This window comes from Podarcis melisellensis, assembly GCF_964234715.1.
Source record: "Podarcis melisellensis genome assembly, chromosome: 16".
Classification (NCBI taxonomy): domain Eukaryota; kingdom Metazoa; phylum Chordata; class Lepidosauria; order Squamata; family Lacertidae; genus Podarcis; species Podarcis melisellensis.
In genome coordinates this window covers 25,803,753-25,823,106 of record NC_138533.1, presented here as the reverse complement: position 1 = coordinate 25,823,106, position 19,354 = coordinate 25,803,753, and the positions used below count along the sequence as shown (strand labels likewise).

The 19,354-nt window shown below is 50.5% G+C and overlaps 1 protein-coding gene across 5 annotated transcripts in view; it reads left to right on the top strand.

Moving 5' to 3' along the window:
• The first annotated feature begins 1,119 nt into the window (after positions 1-1,119).
• MSI1 (musashi RNA binding protein 1) overlaps positions 1,120-19,354 on the top strand; it is a 55,336-nt gene continuing 37,101 nt past the window's right edge. For 2 of the 5 annotated variants that reach the window (XM_081892510.1, XM_081892506.1), the window contains exons 1-4: positions 1,681-1,874; positions 2,419-2,459; positions 3,010-3,091; positions 3,208-3,292. In XM_081892510.1, coding sequence (XP_081748636.1) covers positions 1,816-1,874; positions 2,419-2,459; positions 3,010-3,091; positions 3,208-3,292 — 267 coding nt within the window. In that variant the 5' untranslated portion in view covers positions 1,681-1,815. Of the gene's footprint in view, positions 1,367-1,679; positions 1,875-2,418; positions 2,460-3,009; positions 3,092-3,207; positions 3,293-19,354 lie in introns of those variants that run through there. The other 3 variants (XM_081892507.1, XM_081892509.1, XM_081892508.1) reach the window with 3 other exon arrangements.

The window sequence follows — 19,354 nt, the reverse complement described above, 5'->3', positions numbered from 1 at the left end:
CACACTGAGCTACACACAAAGGTGGAGGGTCCTATAAACTGCACCATTTCAGACTGCAAGGTGGTAGGGCTGAAAGATCCAAGCACTCCATTGTTAGCTGGGCAAGTGATTATGGGAGTACGGGAAAGTTCTTCCTTTTTTTCTGATGGTATAGATTCCCAGGTGGGGAACTTATATTTATTGCATTTATATCCAACCTTTTCCTCCAAGGAGTTCAAGGTGGCGTACATGGAGCTCCCCCTCCTCACAACCACCCTGTGAGGAGTCAGTGACTGGCCCCCAAGGTCACACCCAATGAGCTTCATAGAGGAGTAGCGATTCAGATCCTGGTCTCCCAGGTTCTAGTTTCACACCATGCTGACATCTCTTACTTGGCCTGAAGCCGCACAACCTCGAGCCCTGCATGTAAATCAGGCATGTGGGGATCTGTGGGCCCCTGAAGATGTTGCAGGACTACAACTCCATCAGCTGGAGCAAGCATGTCCCAATGGCCAGGGATGATGGGAGCTGGTGCAGGGGCAAAACTTCTCTGCACCTGGTGTATAAATCCCAGCAATGGGGGGGGGGCTGAGACCCCCAAATGCTGTGGGACCCAAACTCCGAGCAGGCCCAGTCGAGGTGGCCATCCTGTGGGGTTCTGAAGGTTGTGGAGTTGGGAGCCCAGCGCCATGTGATCACCCACCCAGAGGTGACTTGTGTCCTGGATCGAGATGGTTAAAAGTGGCAAAAGGAACTCCCCCACTTTTCCCCTCTCAAGGTCCGGCCCGCTTGGTCCAACGAGGTTCCGGACAGGACCACTTTCCGGGGAGGGGGGGATGCACTGCCCGCTCATTCGCGGCTCCCCAAACCAAAATGGCATCTTCTCCCTCTCACCCCCCCCCAAAGGCACCACGTTCCCGTCCTTCCCGAGGCCCTCGCGCGAGAGAAACTCCATCCTGCGCGCCTCTCTGAGGCGGGCCGAGCGCGCGAAAAGGCCGCGCCTGAGGGGGCAACTTGGGCGCTGAGGGTCGCCAGGGCGCTGAGGCGGCCAGTAAGCTAGCCTAGCGGGCGAGCCCCGCGGCTGCCCCACCAGCGAGCGGGCCGGCCGGCCGGCCACCCTCCTCCTCCTCCTCCTCTTCCCTCAAGCGCGCCGGTCCCCCGCCATGTCACATGCTGTTTATTGTTGCCGGCTAGATGGGCTTTAACCCTTTCCTGCGTGGGCTCCCCCGCTCCTGCCGCCAAGCTGGGCTCCAGCGGCGGGGCGAGCGAGGCATGAGGCGCCAGGTGGGCCCAGGCAGCGGAGGGAGGAGGGCGGCCCCGTCCTCCGCCCGGCGCCCTTGACCATGGACGCCGCCGCCGCCGCCTCCTCCGTGGCCGCCTTCAGCAGGTAGAGCAGGACAAAAGCCCCGCCGGCATCCCCCGGACCCGCCTGAGAGGCCAAGCTGGACCCGGCGCCGGCCCCCCGCCCGCCTTTGTTCCCCGGCGAGGCCTTCTCCCTCGCCGGCCCCGGGCGCCCTGAGCGCACGGCCGTGCTGCGCGCCGCCTTTGCCGCCGCCCTGAGCGCGCTGCCCGGCGGCGGGCCGGCTTTTATGCTCACGCCGGCTGCCGCGGGTGGGAGGAGCCGGGCAGGTTGTCCCCGGCGCTGCTGCTGCTGCTGCCGTTGCCCGGCCTCCTCCTCCTTCCCCATCATCATCTCCACCTCCTCCTCCTCCTCCTCCCCGCCCGGCTGAGAGGGGTCGGGGGAGGGGGCAGCATGGCCTGGCCGTCCGGCCCCTTTTCCAACGCTCAGCTGCCCCGGGAGTGTGGCGCTGCGCCTCGCAGGGAGAAGAGGTCCGAATGGAGACAGAAGCCAGCCAGCCCGGCCTCGCCTCCCCGGACTCCCCCCACGACCCCTGGTACTCGGCCCGGCCCACCCTCGCCTCCGACGCTGCCTCCTCCTCCTGCTCCGACGCTCTCGGCCGGCCGGCAGCCTCCCCGCCATGCCCGATTGCTGGCGGCGGCGGCGGCGGCCGGGGCAGGCTCTCTCCTCTGCCTGGCTGCGGGGAGCCGCCAACATGGCCGATTCCCCCGCGCGCTCGCCTCCTCCATCCACGCCTCCGCCGAGCCGGGCAGCCCACTCGCGCCCGCCGCATCCCCGGGGCGCCCTGGCGCCGCTGCCGCCGCCCCGATCCACCATCCCGAGCGCTCTGGAGGCGGCGCACACACGCCCCCCCCTTTCCCCAACGCCACGCTCGCCGCCCGCCATGGACGGAGGAGTTCCGGGGGTCCCCCAGGCAGCCTCCCGTCCTCTCCCCATGCGCCCGCGCCTCCCTTGATCGGGGGGCTTTCCCTCCGAATACGAAACGCTTAACTTTTATGGCCGTCTTCTTGCTCTCGCGTGCTGATTTAAAACCCCGTGTCTCTCTCTCTCTTTTTGTGTTTTCTTCCCTCTCTCGTTAGCAAAATGTTCATCGGGGGATTGAGCTGGCAAACCACGCAAGGTGAGAGCAAGGCGGCGGTAGCGGCCCGGCGTGGGGAGTATTGGGGCGGATGGGGGGGGTAGAGAGGGAGTTACTGGGCCGGGGGCAGGGGGTCTTCTGGGTTCGGTTCTGGCCGAGCCGCACCTGCAACCCAAACTTTCCCAACTCCTGCCCCTCCCCAAATCTTCTCTGCGATGTACAGAACTTAGATGCGCCTTTTCATGGCGGGGGTGGGGGGGAGCGGGCTTCTCCCATGTGGGTCTTTGTGAATAGCTTTGGGTAAGGGGCGCTGTTCGGACTCGTTTGCAAGGGATCCCCCCACTCCCTCTCTCCTTCTCTGTTGGGGGGAGGAAGCTTCCCCTCGAGCATGCCCCTCTCCCTCTTCTCTCTCTCCACCTCCAAGTGTTGTAGGATCTACCCCACTCTTTGCCAGCAGAGGTCGAATAGCCCCCTCCCTCTTTTCTGTAAGCTTTGGGGTGGGGAGGAAAGAGGCATCACCCGGGGACACCCCCCCCACAGTGCCGCCACCTGCCTAGGGGACCCATTTGTGTCCTTCTCTTGTGCTTTGCAGAAGGCTTGCGGGAGTATTTTAGCCAGTTTGGCGAGGTGAAAGAGTGCCTGGTCATGAGGGACCCACTGACAAAGCGATCCAGGTGAGATGCCCCCACCTCGCCCCCCCCACCCGTGATCCCTCCTGTACCAGATCCATTCTTTCTAACCAACTTCCTTTCGGTCTCTTTCTCCTTCCCACCTCCTCTCCCTGGTCCAGAGGATTCGGGTTTGTCACTTTCATGGACCAAGCTGGTGTGGACAAGGTACTGGCCCAATCTAGACACGAACTGGACTCCAAGACGGTGAGTCTCCTTCTCCCATCTCCAGAGCGCTCTGTGTGTGTGTGTGTGTGTGTGTGTGTGCAATAGCCAGCGACTTATCAACTATTGATTAGAGCTATATTGATCCTGTCTGGCTATTGGGTTTTGAAGCAGGCAGTGAAACCAATGACTTCTCTAATTTGTGCAAGGACCTGATGTGTTTCTTGGCTTAGAGGTTGTGTTTTTCAAAACTTTTTAACTCAGCAAAGTTCTCTTTGCAGAACAGTTCTAGGGAGGTAATGAATTGAAAAGTATTGTACTGGGGCAGGCTGAATGCCTGTGTGATGCTGGTTGGATATTTTGGAGGAAAGTCCAGTGCTTCAGTGGTGGGGTGAGGGCAGACCCTAGGCCTTTTGTCTGGCTTGGCCCATGGGGTGCTGCTGGAGCTTTTGCTGAACCTGAGATATCCTGAAGGATGCTTGATTTCTCCCTGCAGATTAGGCCTATTCGTTTGGATCTTGGTTAGGCATCAGAAAGTGACTGGGTTTTTTTGTTTTTGTTTTTTTGAGAGGGGCTATTTTATTTGGATCTTGGATTTTCCACCTTGGCCTAACCCTTTCAAGCTGGATCTTCTTCCCCCAATATCTGGGGCCTGAGCGGTTGACTGGCAGATCCCCTTCTCACTTGCAAAATAAAAATAAAATTAAGCTCTTTTGGTCCGAGGTTGTGTGGAATGCCAGCTATGATGTCTCAGGGCTCCCTCCCCATTAATTCTGGGTATTGGAAGAAGATCGACAGTGTGTCTGTTCAAGAGGGAGAGTCACTCTGCGTATGGTCAGAGACACAGTTTTCAAACATTCAATGGATGTGGCCCTGGGGCTCATGTTCTGGGTCTCAAATGGAGACATGGCTTTACTACACAATGTTCTTTGCAGTAGTGAAGGCTTTTTTTATTATAAGAAACCAGTAATTTTCCAAAATAACATATGCAGCAATGAATACATCTAAACAGCATAGCTATATATAGCGATGCATGATAATTTCAAATCCCAGGTGCAGGTGAGGAGAAGGATTTCTAGAGTATATATCTCTTTTGCGTTTCTCTAACATTTAGGTCACCTTGGGGACTATTTTTAAAAGTAGCATCTCCTAACTCCTGTTACAAATCAGAATGAACCTTTCATGTGCATCTGTGTCTGTCTGGGCTGGGACTTGTCTCTCACCATTTTCCTGATTTAACGTAAGAAATAAAGTCATTCCAAAGTTGTTGAGCATTAGTCTGTTGCCTTCGTGTTTCTGAGCAGCTTAAGGAGGCACGTTAGTTTCTCCGTGATTGCCAAGTCCCAAAGTTCAGTGGTGAACTTTGATAAGTATCTGTTTTAAAGTGGGGGTCTTTTTGATGACCAACAGGTGTTTTGGAGACTTCTCTCTCTCTCTCTTGTGAAATTGGGGATCTTGTACACTTAATTTACCTAAATGTTTAAAAGTTATCTCTTGCCCTTTGCCGTTTGGTTGGGAGCGGTACCACCAGAAAACTGAGGTGGGAAGAGTATGTTTGGGGAATCTGCAACCTTTCACCTGGGAGTCACCCTACCCCCTTGGCAAATCCCCTCCTCCTAGGAACTACATAAATGACTTTCTGACATATTTCACCAATTGCCACCCTCCCCTCAAGCCTATTTGCATGTTCAGCAAGCAAGAAGACTTGCCCTGGGGTGTGTGCAGAGGAAAGTAGCAGGTCTGGAAGCAAAGAACTAGGAAGGAAGGCGGGGAGGGGGGTGGGCTATAGAAGTGATCAACAGCCAGCGCAGCTGTTCCATTCCTATTCCCAACATATGGTGGCTCTTTGGTTGTCTAATAACAGAGAGCTGAGTCCGGATCCAACTAGTGTCTTAGCCCAAGTAGATTTGGGGCCCTGAGGTGGACAATCCAAATGAGAATACCCAAATCAAATTCCCTCCCTACTTTCCAAATTTGGATGTTCAGATTGGGTTTTCTACCTATAGGCCTTAAAATGGCTGGACCCCAAATAGTTGGATTCCCCCCCCCCAATTGTGGGGGCCTAGATAGGGACTTAAAATGCTTGCTCAGCTAAAGGTCTTTGTTCAAGTTGGTTAATAATAATAATAATAATAATAATAATAATAATAATAATAATAATAATAATTTTATTACTATTTATATCCTACCCATCTGGCTGGTTTCCCCAGCCACTCTGGGCAGCTTCTAGCACATATAAAAACATAATAAAATGGCAAGCACTGAAAACTTCCTGATACGGGCTGCCTTCGGAATACTTCTAAAAGTTGCGTAGTTCTTTATCTTTGATTTGAACCGTTGTCACCCAGAACTGGGTTGAGTGCTCTTTTGAACAGTTTGTGAGACCTGTAGTGCATCTTAGTATAGCATCATAGAAATGTAGAGTTAAAAGGGGACCCCTAGCATCATCTAGTCCAACCCCCTGCATTGCATGCGTCTTTTGTCCAGTGTCGGGCTTGAACCCAAAACCGTTGGTTTTCCACTCTTAGTTTTTCAGGGCGGGGGGTGGTGGTGTTTGTGAATGTGGATACACATTTTGGTGTTGGATTGCAGTGGCTGGGAGTCTTTTCTTGAGGATACTTTTAAGTCATTTTTCCTGTGGTTGAAATCTGAGATATGGGGCTCAAGGTTAGAACTCTGCCTAGAGGAAACAACGTCCCCCCCCCCCTTGCAGGGCATGACTTTTAAAGGAACAATTCTGCTCAAAACCCACAGAAACAAAGGGGAACCTATTCAGTCCCCCTTCATTTTGGGGCGAGGGGCTTACGAAAGAGAACTTTGCCAGCGGCTAATGTCACAGTGCGTGCCGTTTTAATCCAATTTCTGGTAGAGTTCAGTATCCAAGGTGAACAGAAGGCATTCCAAAGGGAGACCTTTCCTTGAGGCTGCCTGGGGGAGTTGCAGGAAAGTTGATCACTGCCCTCCTTTCTTCTGGGGATCCTTCCCTTTACCATGTCCAGGAATCTCCTCTGTCTCCCGAATGCATGTGCCCTGTGTTCCTTAAAAGTGTAACGAAAGTTCATCCTGAAAGTTCGGCACAAGTTTTCATTATTTTTTCTTTCTTTTTAACCCGTTAAAAAGACTTGATACAATGAAGCGGGCCACGCAAGTTGTGCTGTGCTAAATAGGTTAGTCTTTCAAAAGTCTCTGTTAGTTTGGGAAGAGGATATGATGGTCTACTACTTGGAAGTAATCCTCACCTAAATCACTGAGGTTGCTGTAGGATTGGGTTGTAATAAAGCTAGTCCTATTGGGGTATGTATGCAGAGTAGGGTATTTCTGGGAGGGGGGGCAGGCCATCTCCTCTCCCTCTAAACCAGCCTCCCACTGGGTGCCCTCCAGCTGTTTGGAACTACAACTCCCATCAGCCTTAGCTGACTGGTTGGGGCTGATGGGATTTGTATTCCAAAACAGCTGGAGGGCACTCGGTTGAGGAAAAGCCTGCCTCTGAACTTTGCTATGGTGCCTAATCAGCTAAGCCCATCCTGGATCTCTGTGGGAGCAGCAAGGTCACCCCACCCCTGAAAGAAAGGAGTGAGTGATGAATGAATATCCATGGCGGCTGGCCTAATCCTTGGGAACAGTTTCCTGGGGATACAAAGTGAGATGAAAGCTGTGGTCGCTGATCCCTATTCTTTTCTCTGCCTCCTCCGAACAGTGTGCTCTGTCTCTCCCTCTCCCTCTTGTCTCTTACAACCTTGCTGTGGGGCCTCCCCTTCGAGGTGGAGCGGTTGGGGGGAGGGGTTAAGTGAGCCGAGGGAGAGAACAGAAGGGGTCTCATGCTGTACGGATTGGGGGGGGGGTTGGCCGGCTATTGAAATCTCCTGATGCGTCTGCTTTGCTGGGTTGAAGGGGAGGAGGGCGGGAATTGTGGGGAGCAATTTCAGTAGAGGATAGCCCTCTTTTTAAAAAAATACTCACCCTCTTTTGTTTGGAGCTCAAACCCTTCTAAGCTATCTATCCTCTTTCTCTGCCCTTCCACCCCACCTGGGTCAGCCAGTGTTTCAGGTCCTGAGATGGAAAATCTAAATGGCATTACACACACACACACACACACACACACACACACACACACACACACACTTAACATCTTCTGGGACATTCTCCTGCTCACACCCCATTGGAATGAATGGGAGTTGCAGGAGAGCACAGATTCCCCCCCCCCCATCAAATCTTTCCTAACAAGGCGTGTGCAGAATAATTTCACAGTATTTATTTAATTTTGCATTTATATCCCACCTTTTTCTCCAAAGAGCTAAAGTGTTGTACATGGCTCTTTCCCCTCCTCATTTAATTCCCACAGCGACCCTGTGAGGTAGGATGGGCTGAGAGAATGTGACTGCCCCAAGGTCACCCAGCGAGCTTCATAGCTGAGTGGGGATTTAAACCCTTGTCTCCCAGGTCCTAGTCCAATACTCTTAACCACTAGGCCACATGGGCTCTCCCATACTTTAATGGTGCCCTGAAACTGCCACCTTGCCTTGTTTTATCGCAAGTACAGCTCTGCTCCTTCCTTCCTCTTTTTTAAAAAAAACAACCAACAAAGCACTTTTTCTGATATTAGACAAAGATAAGAGCAATCAAACTCCCCTCCTTTTTAAAATAAAAAGTCTGTTTGAAAACATTGTTCAAAACATGTGCACAGTCTTAGGTTGGTGCAAGTTTCCAGTGCTATTTATTTGTTAAGTGTATATTGTGTTATCTAACCCATCCTAATCCTGGTATTTAGGAAACATTGGAGTAGGGATGTAGCTCAGCAGTGGAGCATTTGTTTTGCACACAGAAGGTCCCAGATTCAACCCTCAACACCTCCAGGTAGAGCTGGGAGAGAACCCTGCCTGAAGCCCTGGAGAGCCCCTGCCAGCCAGTGTAGACAGAACTGAGGTACACGGACCCCAAATGGTCTGACTTGGTATAAGGCCACTTCCTGTATCCCAAGGGCATCAGGTTGGCCAAGGCTGGTCTTCTGTGACTTGATAGTGGCTTTCTAGGGTCTCAGCCAGAGCTATTCCCATTTACCTCCTACCTGCTCCTTTTTAAACTGGAAGTGCCCTGGGTTTTTCTACCAAGTTCTGAACCCTCTTTGGGAAACCCTGGTCCAGATCTAAACATCTGAGTTCATTAACCGCTTTCATGAGCTTATTAAGCTGTCCTTGTCCCAGTGTTAGAAACTGAGATATAGAAGCTATCTGGCAAATGGCATCTTAAACCTAGGTTGCAATAGCCACAATGGAATGTCTAGTCACCTTTTTTGCAGTGGCATTTATCATTATTATTATTATTATTTTAATTTCTGTAACGCTTTGTATTTTAAAGTAAAAAATCTTACAGCAGTTTACGACACATTAAAACATCAAATAAAACAAACTCAAGCTTCAAGGAAAATATTTCAGATCCTTCTCTAAGTGACATTTGGCTTTCCCCATATTTATTTACCTACTTAATTTATATAGCTGCCCCATAGCAGAAGTACTCTAGGGAGCTAGTGTGGTGTAGTCATGAAGCTCACAGTGTGACTTTGGTCCAGTCATAGCATCTTAACCTACCTCACAGGGCCATTGTAGGGATTAATTGAGGAGGGAGGGTGAACCATGTAGTCCTTGGAGAAAAAGGTGGGATATAAAGGCAATAAATAAGCTATTCTGGTTACCTACTTATGAAAGCTGGAGGGGCCAACCAGATGGAGATGTCAGTGGCCAACCTGGCGCCCAGAGATTGCCATTTGATCACAGTTGGACGCGAGCCAGTCGCAAAACGTACCTGGCGCTTGGCTAGTTTCGAACACTGCTTATCCCCCAACCCATATTATTAGAAATGGAAGTGAAATAACGTCAAGAAATAGCAATACAGGTTTTTTTTAGCAGCATGGTCTGACGGTAGTGTTGTATTGTGTAATCATCTTATTAATCATAGAGGTTTCTCGTTGGCAAGGGAGTGCACTCTGTACATGCACATGCCCTTGATTTCTGAGGCTCATAGTTCCTGATTAACTTTTTTGCACTATACCCTGTGAACTTATTTTTCACCGCTAGACCCTTGCTGACCCCCTTTTGACCCCTGGGTCTTTAATCACCCACTGCACAGTCCCATTGACCACTTTGGAGATCCTAGTCTGGGAGGTGTCTCCTGAGGTCCACATACGCTTCCCATGTGACTTGATTACTCTCCAGTTGACTTGTTGGCAGCTTCCCATGTACAAATGGGATCCTGTTGAAAGGCAGAATTGAACTCAAGTAGGCGAAGTAGGCGTTCCTCTCTGGTGATGAATCTGTTCTGGCTCATAAGAACGTAAGAAGAGGCTGCTGGATCAGGCCAGTGGCTCATCTGGTCCAGCATCCTGTTCTCACAGTGGCCAACCAGGTGCTTATGGGAAACCTGCAAGCAGGATTCAAGCACAAGAGCCGTCTCCCCTCCAGCAGTTTCCAGCAACGGGTATTCGGAAGCATTGCTGCCTCTGACTGTGAAGGCAGATTACAGCCATCATGGCTAGTAGCCGTTGATAGCTTTATCCATTTGTCCAATCCTCTTATAAAGCCATCTAGGTTGGTGGCCACCACTGACTCCTGTGGGAGGGAGTTCCATAGTTCCACTATGCATGAGGAAGTCCTTTGGTTTTTTCCTTGTCCCGAGTCTTCCAACGTCCAGCTTCATTGGTTGTCCATAAGTTCTGAGGTTATGAGAGAGGGAGAAAAACCTTTTCTTTGTGCCATGTATCATATTGTAAACTTAAATCATGTCCCCTCTTTCTCTAAACTAAAAAGTCCCAAACCCTGCAACCTTTCCTCAATGGTGTGTGTGTGTGTGTGACTCTATCCCCTTGATCGATTTTTCTTGCTACTTTCTGAACTTTGTCCAACTCTATAATCTCATTTTGGAGTTGAGGGAGCCGCAACTGTACACAGTATTCCAAGTGCGGTTTCACCATTCAGCAAGCCCATTCAGTTTTCAGTGTGGCTGTGAAGTGATGAATGAGCCTGTGTGAACCAGCCCTGATGGCTGCTGGCCTCTGCATTTCCCCCTGCTCCCTAGGAGCCTGGAGTGATTCTGAGGTGGAAGAAACTTAAGTGCAGTGTTTCCTCAATGGCCTTTATTTGTAAGCAACTAGAAGCACGCTGAGGTTTGTTTACGCAAATGCTAAGTCTTAATAGGTACCTTTGCTAGGCTGGAAGATAACCATTGCTGAGGGGGCAGGAGGAAAGTGGGGCATTTTGGATTCAGGGTGAAGCAATTTGCAGCATAGCTGGCACCACAGGTCCTGCCGACGTGTCTTCTGTGGCTCCGCTTGGCTACGGTATCACTTTGGCAATAGATAACCTCAGAGGATGATTCCAGCAAGTTAAATGTGGTTACACGGGCTTTAACGGTAATTACACAGTGTTTGGAGCGGTAGTAGGATTGCGAGGAAGCGGATTGTGCCCTTGGCTCCCGCCTGTAAGGTCACTAGTCCTCATGATTAGGAGTGAGAGCAAAGGGTATTGGTTCAATAAAGTGCCTTTTTAAAAACCGTGCATACATATAGGGTTCTGGGGGTATTGAGAGTGCTTCACTCAGTTGCCCTTACAATAGCCTTGTCAGGTTGGAGAGTCTTATCCCCCACCCCGAGGGAAAAGCCAGACCAAAAATGCGTACTGTGGGGTGTTTTGCAGGGAGGATTGGTCAGAGGACGAAGAGTTAAGGACCTCATCCTGCCCTCCAGTCCTTTCCTGCAAGCAGGAACCCCACCCCCCAAATATTAGTAGCTTTATTTTTATTATTACATTTGTATCCCATCTTTTTCTCCAAGGAGGTCAAGGTGGCATAAACTATTCTCCCCCATGTCATTTGAGTCGCCATAACAACCCTGTGAGGTAGGTTAGGCTGAAAGGCTGTGATTGGCCCAAGGTCACCCAGTGAGCTTCACATGGCAAGTGGATTTGAACCCTGGTCTCCCAGGTCCTAGACCGGCACTCTTAACCACTGCACCAGGCTGAAGGACGCTTGGGTGTGATGTCATTCCTCTCTGATGCCACCTAGTGGTGGAGGCATGACTCGCACCAGTGGCTTCCTGGCTCACATCTCCCCTTTTTATGCACAGTTTTGGGTGCCCCGTCAGATGCAAGGGGAGAGGGCAGAAGTGCCTTCCTCCTGCCCTGTGGGTCTCTGCTGAGTGTCCACTTGGCTGGGTTGAGCTGCTTCAATGCATTTATTTCAGGAACTGTGGGCAGCCAGCCTCTGCTTTCAGTTCCCAGCTAAAGCAATGCACTGGCTGGCCTGTCATAGGAGGTTTATGGGGTTGGTTGTAAGGCCGCCTGAGATAATGTGTCCAAAAGAACTCCAGGCATGCTGGAACGCTGCTGCATACATATTAACAGCAATTATGACGATGATTAGGGTTGCTCTTAGCTGGGAGGTGAATAACTTCTCCCTCGGCCCTGGTTTGCATGGAGGTATTTTTTGGAGAAAGGAAGGAGAGGGAGGGAAGTTTGGCCAGCCTTGCAAATAAGTTATGAAAGTTACTAGCCTGCAAAAAAACAGTAACCAGGCTGGGCTTGTGGAGGAGGGGCTCCACTCCCCCCGTCCTGAACCTCATTGGTTTCTATGCTGGCCTGCCCACACATCTGCACAGGACATCATTCACTCACCTGCATGCAATTCCTTGTTGCCTGTGGCTACCAACTTGGTGCTTAACCTGATTATGTTTTAAATCTGGCCTTCACTTTTCATAATCTGTTTGCAACTAAATGCCCAACTTAAATTTCTAGACTTTGCTGCAATCGGATCAGGTGACCCTGAGAAAGAGCTGAGCCAGTAGTAGCCAATATGGTTCCCCCTCCAGATGTTGCTGGCTCTAAACCTCCCATTATTCCTGACCTTTGGCCATCCTGACTGGGGCTTGCGGGAGTAACTGTAGTCCAACAATGTCTGGAAGTGTTGGCTCTCACCGCGGGATGAAGACTAGGAACTCTCAGCACTGTTTCTGCCAAAGGCTTTAATGCGAAAAGTCAGGTTCAACAGGTACACCAGGTACATCAGAGGCATGGGGCTTCAAAAGGCTATCTGCACAGCAGCGTTTGAAATTCACCAGACTCCAGGCACATTTTGCACCTGGCTCTTGGCCACTTGCAACCAAGTGGAGATGCCCAGGCGCCAGGATGTCACCCGATGTCTCCACCATCTGGTGGTGCGTGCCTGGGGATCCTTGGATCTTGCCTGTTTTCATATGACAGCAATATATCCTGTAGAATTCTATCTATTACATTTTATCTGCACAATCAGAATGAATTTCAGGAACTAAAAAGTCATATTGAAAAGTACGACTTTTGAGCCATCTGGCCCCAAAATTGCAGCTAGGCATTCTGTTTTGGCGACTGTAACCTGGCTTAAGGAGCCATTTGATTCCTAGCTTATACAGTGGTACTTCGGGTTACGTAGGTTCAGGTTACAGACTCGGCTAACCCAGAAATAGTACCTCGGGTTAAGAACTTTGCTTCAGGATGAGAACAGAAATCACGCAGTGGCGGCGTGGCAGTAGCGGGAGGCCCCATTAGCTAAAGTGATGCTTCAGGTTAAGAACAGTTTCAGGTTAAGAACGGACCTCCAGAACTGATTAAGTACTTAACCCGAGGTGCCACTGTATATCTGAATTTCTAATACTGTATGCACAGCAAACATCCCAAGTCCCGGGTCTGGGCAAACAAATGGGCACTCCTATGAGCAGGTTGGCTTTGCAAGGCATCTTCTCACTGGTGCTGACTCCAGCATATCCTTGGAAATGGGAGTGACATCAGGACTGGCTTTGCATTGATCTTTAAGTTGCCTCTCCAGGTGGGAGGGGCTGTTCAATGACAAGAGGCAGCACCAGGGATGTCTTCATTGCAGGTTGTTTTGGGCTTGGGATATCTAGCGTCTTGGAGGAAGAAGGGTCTTCCGTCAACCAGCTTGGGCCCAAACTCTCTCTCAGCCCACTGGGCTCCTCCTCAGGGTCAGTCACCGACTGAGGTCCCTATCTATCCTCCACAAGTTTGCTAGGAGCCTCACAGTGAGTCATCCAGATCCCCAGTCTCTCCCCATTCGTCTTCCGCATCCGACTGCCCTCTCCAAGGCATCTTTTGCAGCGGACTCATGACAGGAGGGAACTGTGCTGGCAGTCCTTGAGCCAGACAGATTCATGGAGGGCAAGTTTTGTGAACAGTTGTTAGCAGGGTCAGCTAATTAGAATCCCTGTGTTTATGAAACATACTTGTTTCATAAAAAATTATATACTGCTTGATAGTTTAAAAACAGAATATTATGTGACCTGTTAACAGTACCAGTTCCGCAGATTAAAGCCAGTTGACTAGGCATATGGATGTGTGTGTAAGGTGATCTTGCAGCTGTGTGTAAAACCTTTAGCCTCCCAGATGTTTCTTGGGACTACATCTTCTATGGGCCTTTAACAGGAGATGCACCAACTGGAAACAAAACAGAAGCTTTTGCAGACACAAACAGTGTCAAATGTGGGATTGTGTATAAATTTTCCCGTGCCGTTGTGTGGTTAAGAGTGTTGGACTAGGAATTGGAAGAGACCAGGGTTCAAATTCCCACGCAGCCGTGAAGCTCACAGGGTGTGACCTTGGGGGCCAGTCACCCACTCCCAGCCTGTGCCCACTTCACAGGGTTGTTGTGAGGATAGCTATGTACACCACCTTGAGCTCCTTGGAGAAGAAGGTGGGATGCAAGTATGGTAAATAACCTAATAACTCATGAGCAGGTGTCGTCAGGAGCGTCCAGTGAAAAGGATGTCTGGATAGGCCCAAGGGCGTTTGAATTTACTTTTTTATTTTATTGTGTTTACACCCCACTTTTTTCTCCATGGAGCACAGGCCAGTATACATTGTTCCCCCACTCCTCATTTAATTCCCACAACAACCCTGTGGGGTAGGCTAGGCTGAGAGGCATCAACTACCCCCTCTGCAAGGTCACACATAGTGAACATCATGCCCTAGTGGGGATGAATATTGTAGCTGAATATTGGTGCTTTTAAGTTGAACCCAGGATCAAATAAGGTAACCAATGCAGGTGATACATGAGCTCTGTAAGATAATATGATAAATGATCAGGCGCGAAAGAGTTGAGTAACGCTTTGCCAGGCTGCAGCAGGCTGTCCAACCTGACAGCCGTTTCCTGTACAGTTTTTACAAAAAAAATGCTGTTTGCTTCTCGGGAGCATCAAACACAACCTTCCTCTTTTCTCTCTTGGGGTTCTTTATATTCTTTGCTTCTGTTTTTACGGGTTCTGACTCCAAACGCACCCTGTATCGTTCCCACTTCTTAAATAATTTGCTCACTTCTAGTTACACCTTCTCTAGCCCCCTTTTTTTTTAAAAAAAAGGAGAAGAAAAACCCTTCCAGCCTCAGTTTTCCTCCAACACTTGCTAGCCAGACAGTCTAGCTGCATAATTTGAATAACAGCCGGCCTCACCCAGCTTACAGCAAGCAGGCTCTCTTTTCTGCCTAGTAAATTGTGCTGGGAAAAGGAAGCCCTGGGTTAACTTTTGTTGAAATAGGGGAGTATCTTCTTGGCAGGAGCTGAATGTCTCTGGCTGGGAACTGAACAAGACAGGGGACAATTGTTTGTGCTTGGTATCTTCCATCAGCCTCCTGCTGTCCCGCGAGGCCTTGGAAACTCACTGTGGGCTTTCGCTAACGCCACAATGCAAAGGGATTGAGTGTGTTTTTGTTTGTTATGTGTTTTAGAATCTTGTCTCCTACCTATTCTCCCTCCCTGCCAGCCCTCCCTGAACAAGGGCGTGCTTGTGTGATTATAAGCGTTCAGGGATGATCGGGAGCAGAGGTGGCCCTGGTGAAACACAGAAATGATTGAAGAGCATTGGAGCGTCTTCTGTACAAGGAGAGGTGGTGCAGCAGCCTTTTGCCAACCTGGCAGCCTCCAGGTGTTTTGGGCTACAACTTCCATCACCCTCAGCAGCATATGGCCTGTAGGCTGCGGTTGATGGGAACTGTAATGAACGCAAAACACTTCGAGGGCAGCAAGTGTGGAGTTCTTTAGTTTAGGGGCAGGGAAATGATAATTTTGGGGTGGGGAAAAGGTGTCTAAACTCAGTGGTGTGGCGAGTGGAAGGCGACTCCGTTTCTCCTCTCACAGTAGCTGGCCACTTGTGAAAACTTATTGAGGAAAGGGGCACAGAGCAACCTACTTCTTCCCCTCCGCACACAATTGACTGATGGGGTCTCCTTGCCAAGCTATGTGTTTTTGGCGGTACGCCTGGATGCTGGTTTTAAACAAAGGATTAGGCAAATCCGTGGGGGATAGGCGTAATTTAACGGCTCCTGGCCACAGTAGCTAAATGGACCAATCCCCTGTCGACAGGAGCACTGCAGCTCTGATGGACCTGATGATAGGGATGAAGACGCAGGGCAAGGCTGCTTCCCTACCTGTGAACATCCAGAGGCAGCTATTTGCGTACAAAACCTACAAAATTTAAAATAGGAAGTAGGACGTTAGAGCAATATTCATAGTAGAAGGAAACATAGGAAGCTGCCTATTGCAGCTGGTCCATGTAGCTCAATATGACACTGATTAGCAGAGGCTATCCAGTGTTTCAGATGGGACTGTTTCCAGCCTCACCTGGAGATGCTGCCAGAGATCTCATCTGAGACCTTCTGCTGGTAAAGCAGATGCTCTACCGCTAACTTATGGTCTTGCCCCTGAAAATAAAGGTTTTAGAATAAAGCTGCTTTATTCCAAGTCTGACTACTGGTCCTCTAACTCAGCATTGTCTACCTTGACCGACAGGGATTCTCCCTGGTTTCAGGTGGTGATCTTTCCCTCTCCTCTCCTCTCCTCTCCTCTCCTCTCCTCTCCTCTCCTCTCCTCTCCTCTCCCCTCCCCTCCCTTCTTCTTGGGAGTCCTCTGGGCAGCCGCTGCTGCTGCCCCTGGTCTCTGAGCTGCCCCACCCCACCCCAAAGAGAGGTGCCTTCTCACGCTGCCCCACAGGGGCCTGGGATTTGTCTGTCATTCCCAGCAGCAAGGGCTGGAGGATTGGCTGGCTGGGATCCCTCACCTGCCTGCTTGCTTGCTTGCTTGCTTGCTTACCCTAAAGCCGCCTCAGCTCCTGGCAACCAGCACACCCTGACCAGCCCCAGAGGTACCATTTGCCTGGGGAGCTTGTAGCCAGGGCTGTTGCACAAACAGCCACACAAGTCTTTGGGAGGCAGAGACACAAGAGGACATCAGAGGAGGGAGGGAAGGAAAGAGGAACAGAGGCCAGTGTTGTCCGTGGCTCCCCTGACCATCATTCAAGGTGCCATGGCACACTGGTTGAAAACCCCTCCCTTAAGGTGTATCCAAAGCTGCTCAGGGGGTTTGTACACTAGTACAAGAACCTTGAATATGGGTGAGAAGCCACTGCAGATCTTTCAACTCTGACTAGTTGGGCACTGTTGGTAGCAGGTACTTTCAGCGTCGCATCTGTTGCTGTGCCTTTGTTGGCATGTGGCCCTTGGAAGGTTGCCAGCTGAGGAATGCGGCCCTCTGGCTGAAGATGTTTACACATCCCTGCCTTTACATGCCAAGTCTGGGTGATATCCAGAGTTAGTCATACTCAGACCTGTTGAAATTTATGGCCACAGCGACATTAGGAATTGGTGTAAAAGGTGCCTTTAAAAAAAGGTAAAGGGACCCCTGATCGTTAGGTCCAGTTGTGACCGACTCTGGGGTTGCGGCACTCATCTCGCTTTATTGGCCGAGGGAGCCGGCATACAGGTCATGTGGCCAGTATGACTAAGCCACTTCTGGCAAACCAGAGCAGCACACGGAAACGCCGAACAAGATTGCAATAAGACGGGCAGGTGTGTGAACAGATATGAGTGATAGCCACTGTTCTGGCTGCCTCTTCTATTCCCTGGTTTGAGGCTGTGATTTTCGTGGGCAAAAGAATTCTTCCTTGGTCAGACCCCACGTGGAGTCTTGGGTACCACAGTTTAAGATACTGAAAGCTGGAACACGTGCAGAGGACGGTGACAAAGACGATCAAGGGTTTGGAAACCAAGCCTTATGAGGAATGGTTGAGGGAACCGGGTATGCTTAGCCTGAAGAAGGCAATGGGGTGATATAATAGCCATCTTAAAATATCTCAAGGGCTGTCACGTGGAAAATGGAGCAAGTTTGTTTTCTGCTGCTCCAGAGGGTAGGACCCGAAATGATAGATTCAAATGACAAAGATTCCAATTAAACATTAGGAAGAACTTTCTGATGGCCAGAGCTGTTTCACAGTGCAAAGGATACCCTTGGAAGGTAGTGGACTCTCCTTTGTTGGAGGTTTTTAAACAGGCTGGATGGCCATCTGTCAGGGATTCTTTAGCTGCGACTCCTGCTTTGCAGGGGGTTGGACTAGAATGACCCTGGCAATCCCTTCCAGTACTACAGTTCTGTGAAAAGTGCACGCGCAAAAGTCCAACCGGGAGTAGCAATGGTTGTAGCAAACTGTGTGGTCTTTGCCGACTGAGAGTTCACTTGCATATGTGGGATACCTGCCCTGTGGGTAAGGTATACACTGTCTGCCTGTCATGGCAGGGGGAAGAGTCTTGGAGCAAGTCACAACACTCTCATATGGCAAAGGTGGTTTTTTTGGAGTGTGATCGTGGAGACTATGGTACAAAGTGGGAGTGCTGCCAGACTTTGCAATGTGGCTGCCCCCTTCCCTTACTAAACAGTGGGGCTGGGTGCTCTGTCCTGGCACCCCCAGCTTTAATACTGGAGTTCCTGATGAGTGTCTTACGCCTGGAGTTACCCAGCAAGTGTTGTAGGGAGAGAAGCACTTGCAATGTGCTCAATTCCTGGTCTGGAGCCAGGTGGCTTGGTGCTAAGTGTTCTCTTTCCTCTGGTGTCCATCACCAGAGTTCCTCCTTGTGTGCTCTGTGTGTGACACGAGGGAGAGAGCAAGAGCATACAGGACATCACTCTTTGTGGGCTTTTTATATATTGGTGCTATGAATGCTGTATTGCAATTGGGTCTTGAATTGCATCATAGCCTATTGTGCATTCGGAGATGTGGGCAGGGTCATCCCTGGGTCAGGGTCCTTACATCATTGTGGGGGTGGCTATTCTTATCCCCTCTCCTTAAGCCAGTGGGAAATATATGTCTTGCATTCAGGGGTGTACCTAGGGGTTGGTTAGGTTGGACCTGCTAATGGCTCAGGCCCAGGAGTGTGTGAAAAAAATTATGCCTCTCCATTCTGGCTCAAGAGTGCCTAGGAGCCTGCCCATGTGCTCCCTGGGCTGCTCCTCGGCTGTTCTGGGTGGCCGGGAAGGCACACAGCCTCCTCTGGGTGCCTTGGTAGAGGAATCTGGTCACAAGTGATGGAGGTGGGGGGGGGGCTGGGACTGATACAGCTCCTTGCCAAGGGTGCAAGGCAGCCTCGGTAAGCCTCTACTTGTGCCATGTCCTGGTTTCTTGTAAAGATACCCTATGATGATGTTGAGGGTATGGTGTAGCAGCCTTCATCAACCTGGTGCCCTCCAGATGTTTTGGAGAACATGCTAGCGGGGTCTGATGAGAGTTCTAGTCCAAAACATCTGGAGGGTGCCAGGTTGGTGTAGCATCAGCTACAGCATAAATTTGATGTCCCATCATATCCATGGTAAAGGTAAAGGGACCCCTGACCATTAGTTCCAGTGGGGACCGACTTGTGGTGCTCATCTCGCTTTATTGGCCGAGGGAGCCGGCGTACAGCTTCTGCATCATGTGGCCAGCATGACTAAGCCACTTCTGGCGAACCAGAGCAGCACATGGAAATGCCGTTTACCTTCCTGCCGGAGCGGTACCTATTTATCTACTTGCACTTTTGACGTGCTTTCGAACTGCTAGGTTGGCAGGAGCTAGGACCCAGCAACGGGAGCCCACCCCGTCACGGGGATTCGAACTGCCAGTCCTAGGCTCTGTGGTTTAATCCACAGCGCCACCTGCGTCCCCCTGTTATATCCATGACTCCACACTATTTTAGGCACCCCCCAGGTGGATCTTTGGTAGAAGGTCTGCACCTGTGGAATGTCCTGCTGGCATTCCTGGGCAGTCCCATTGGTGC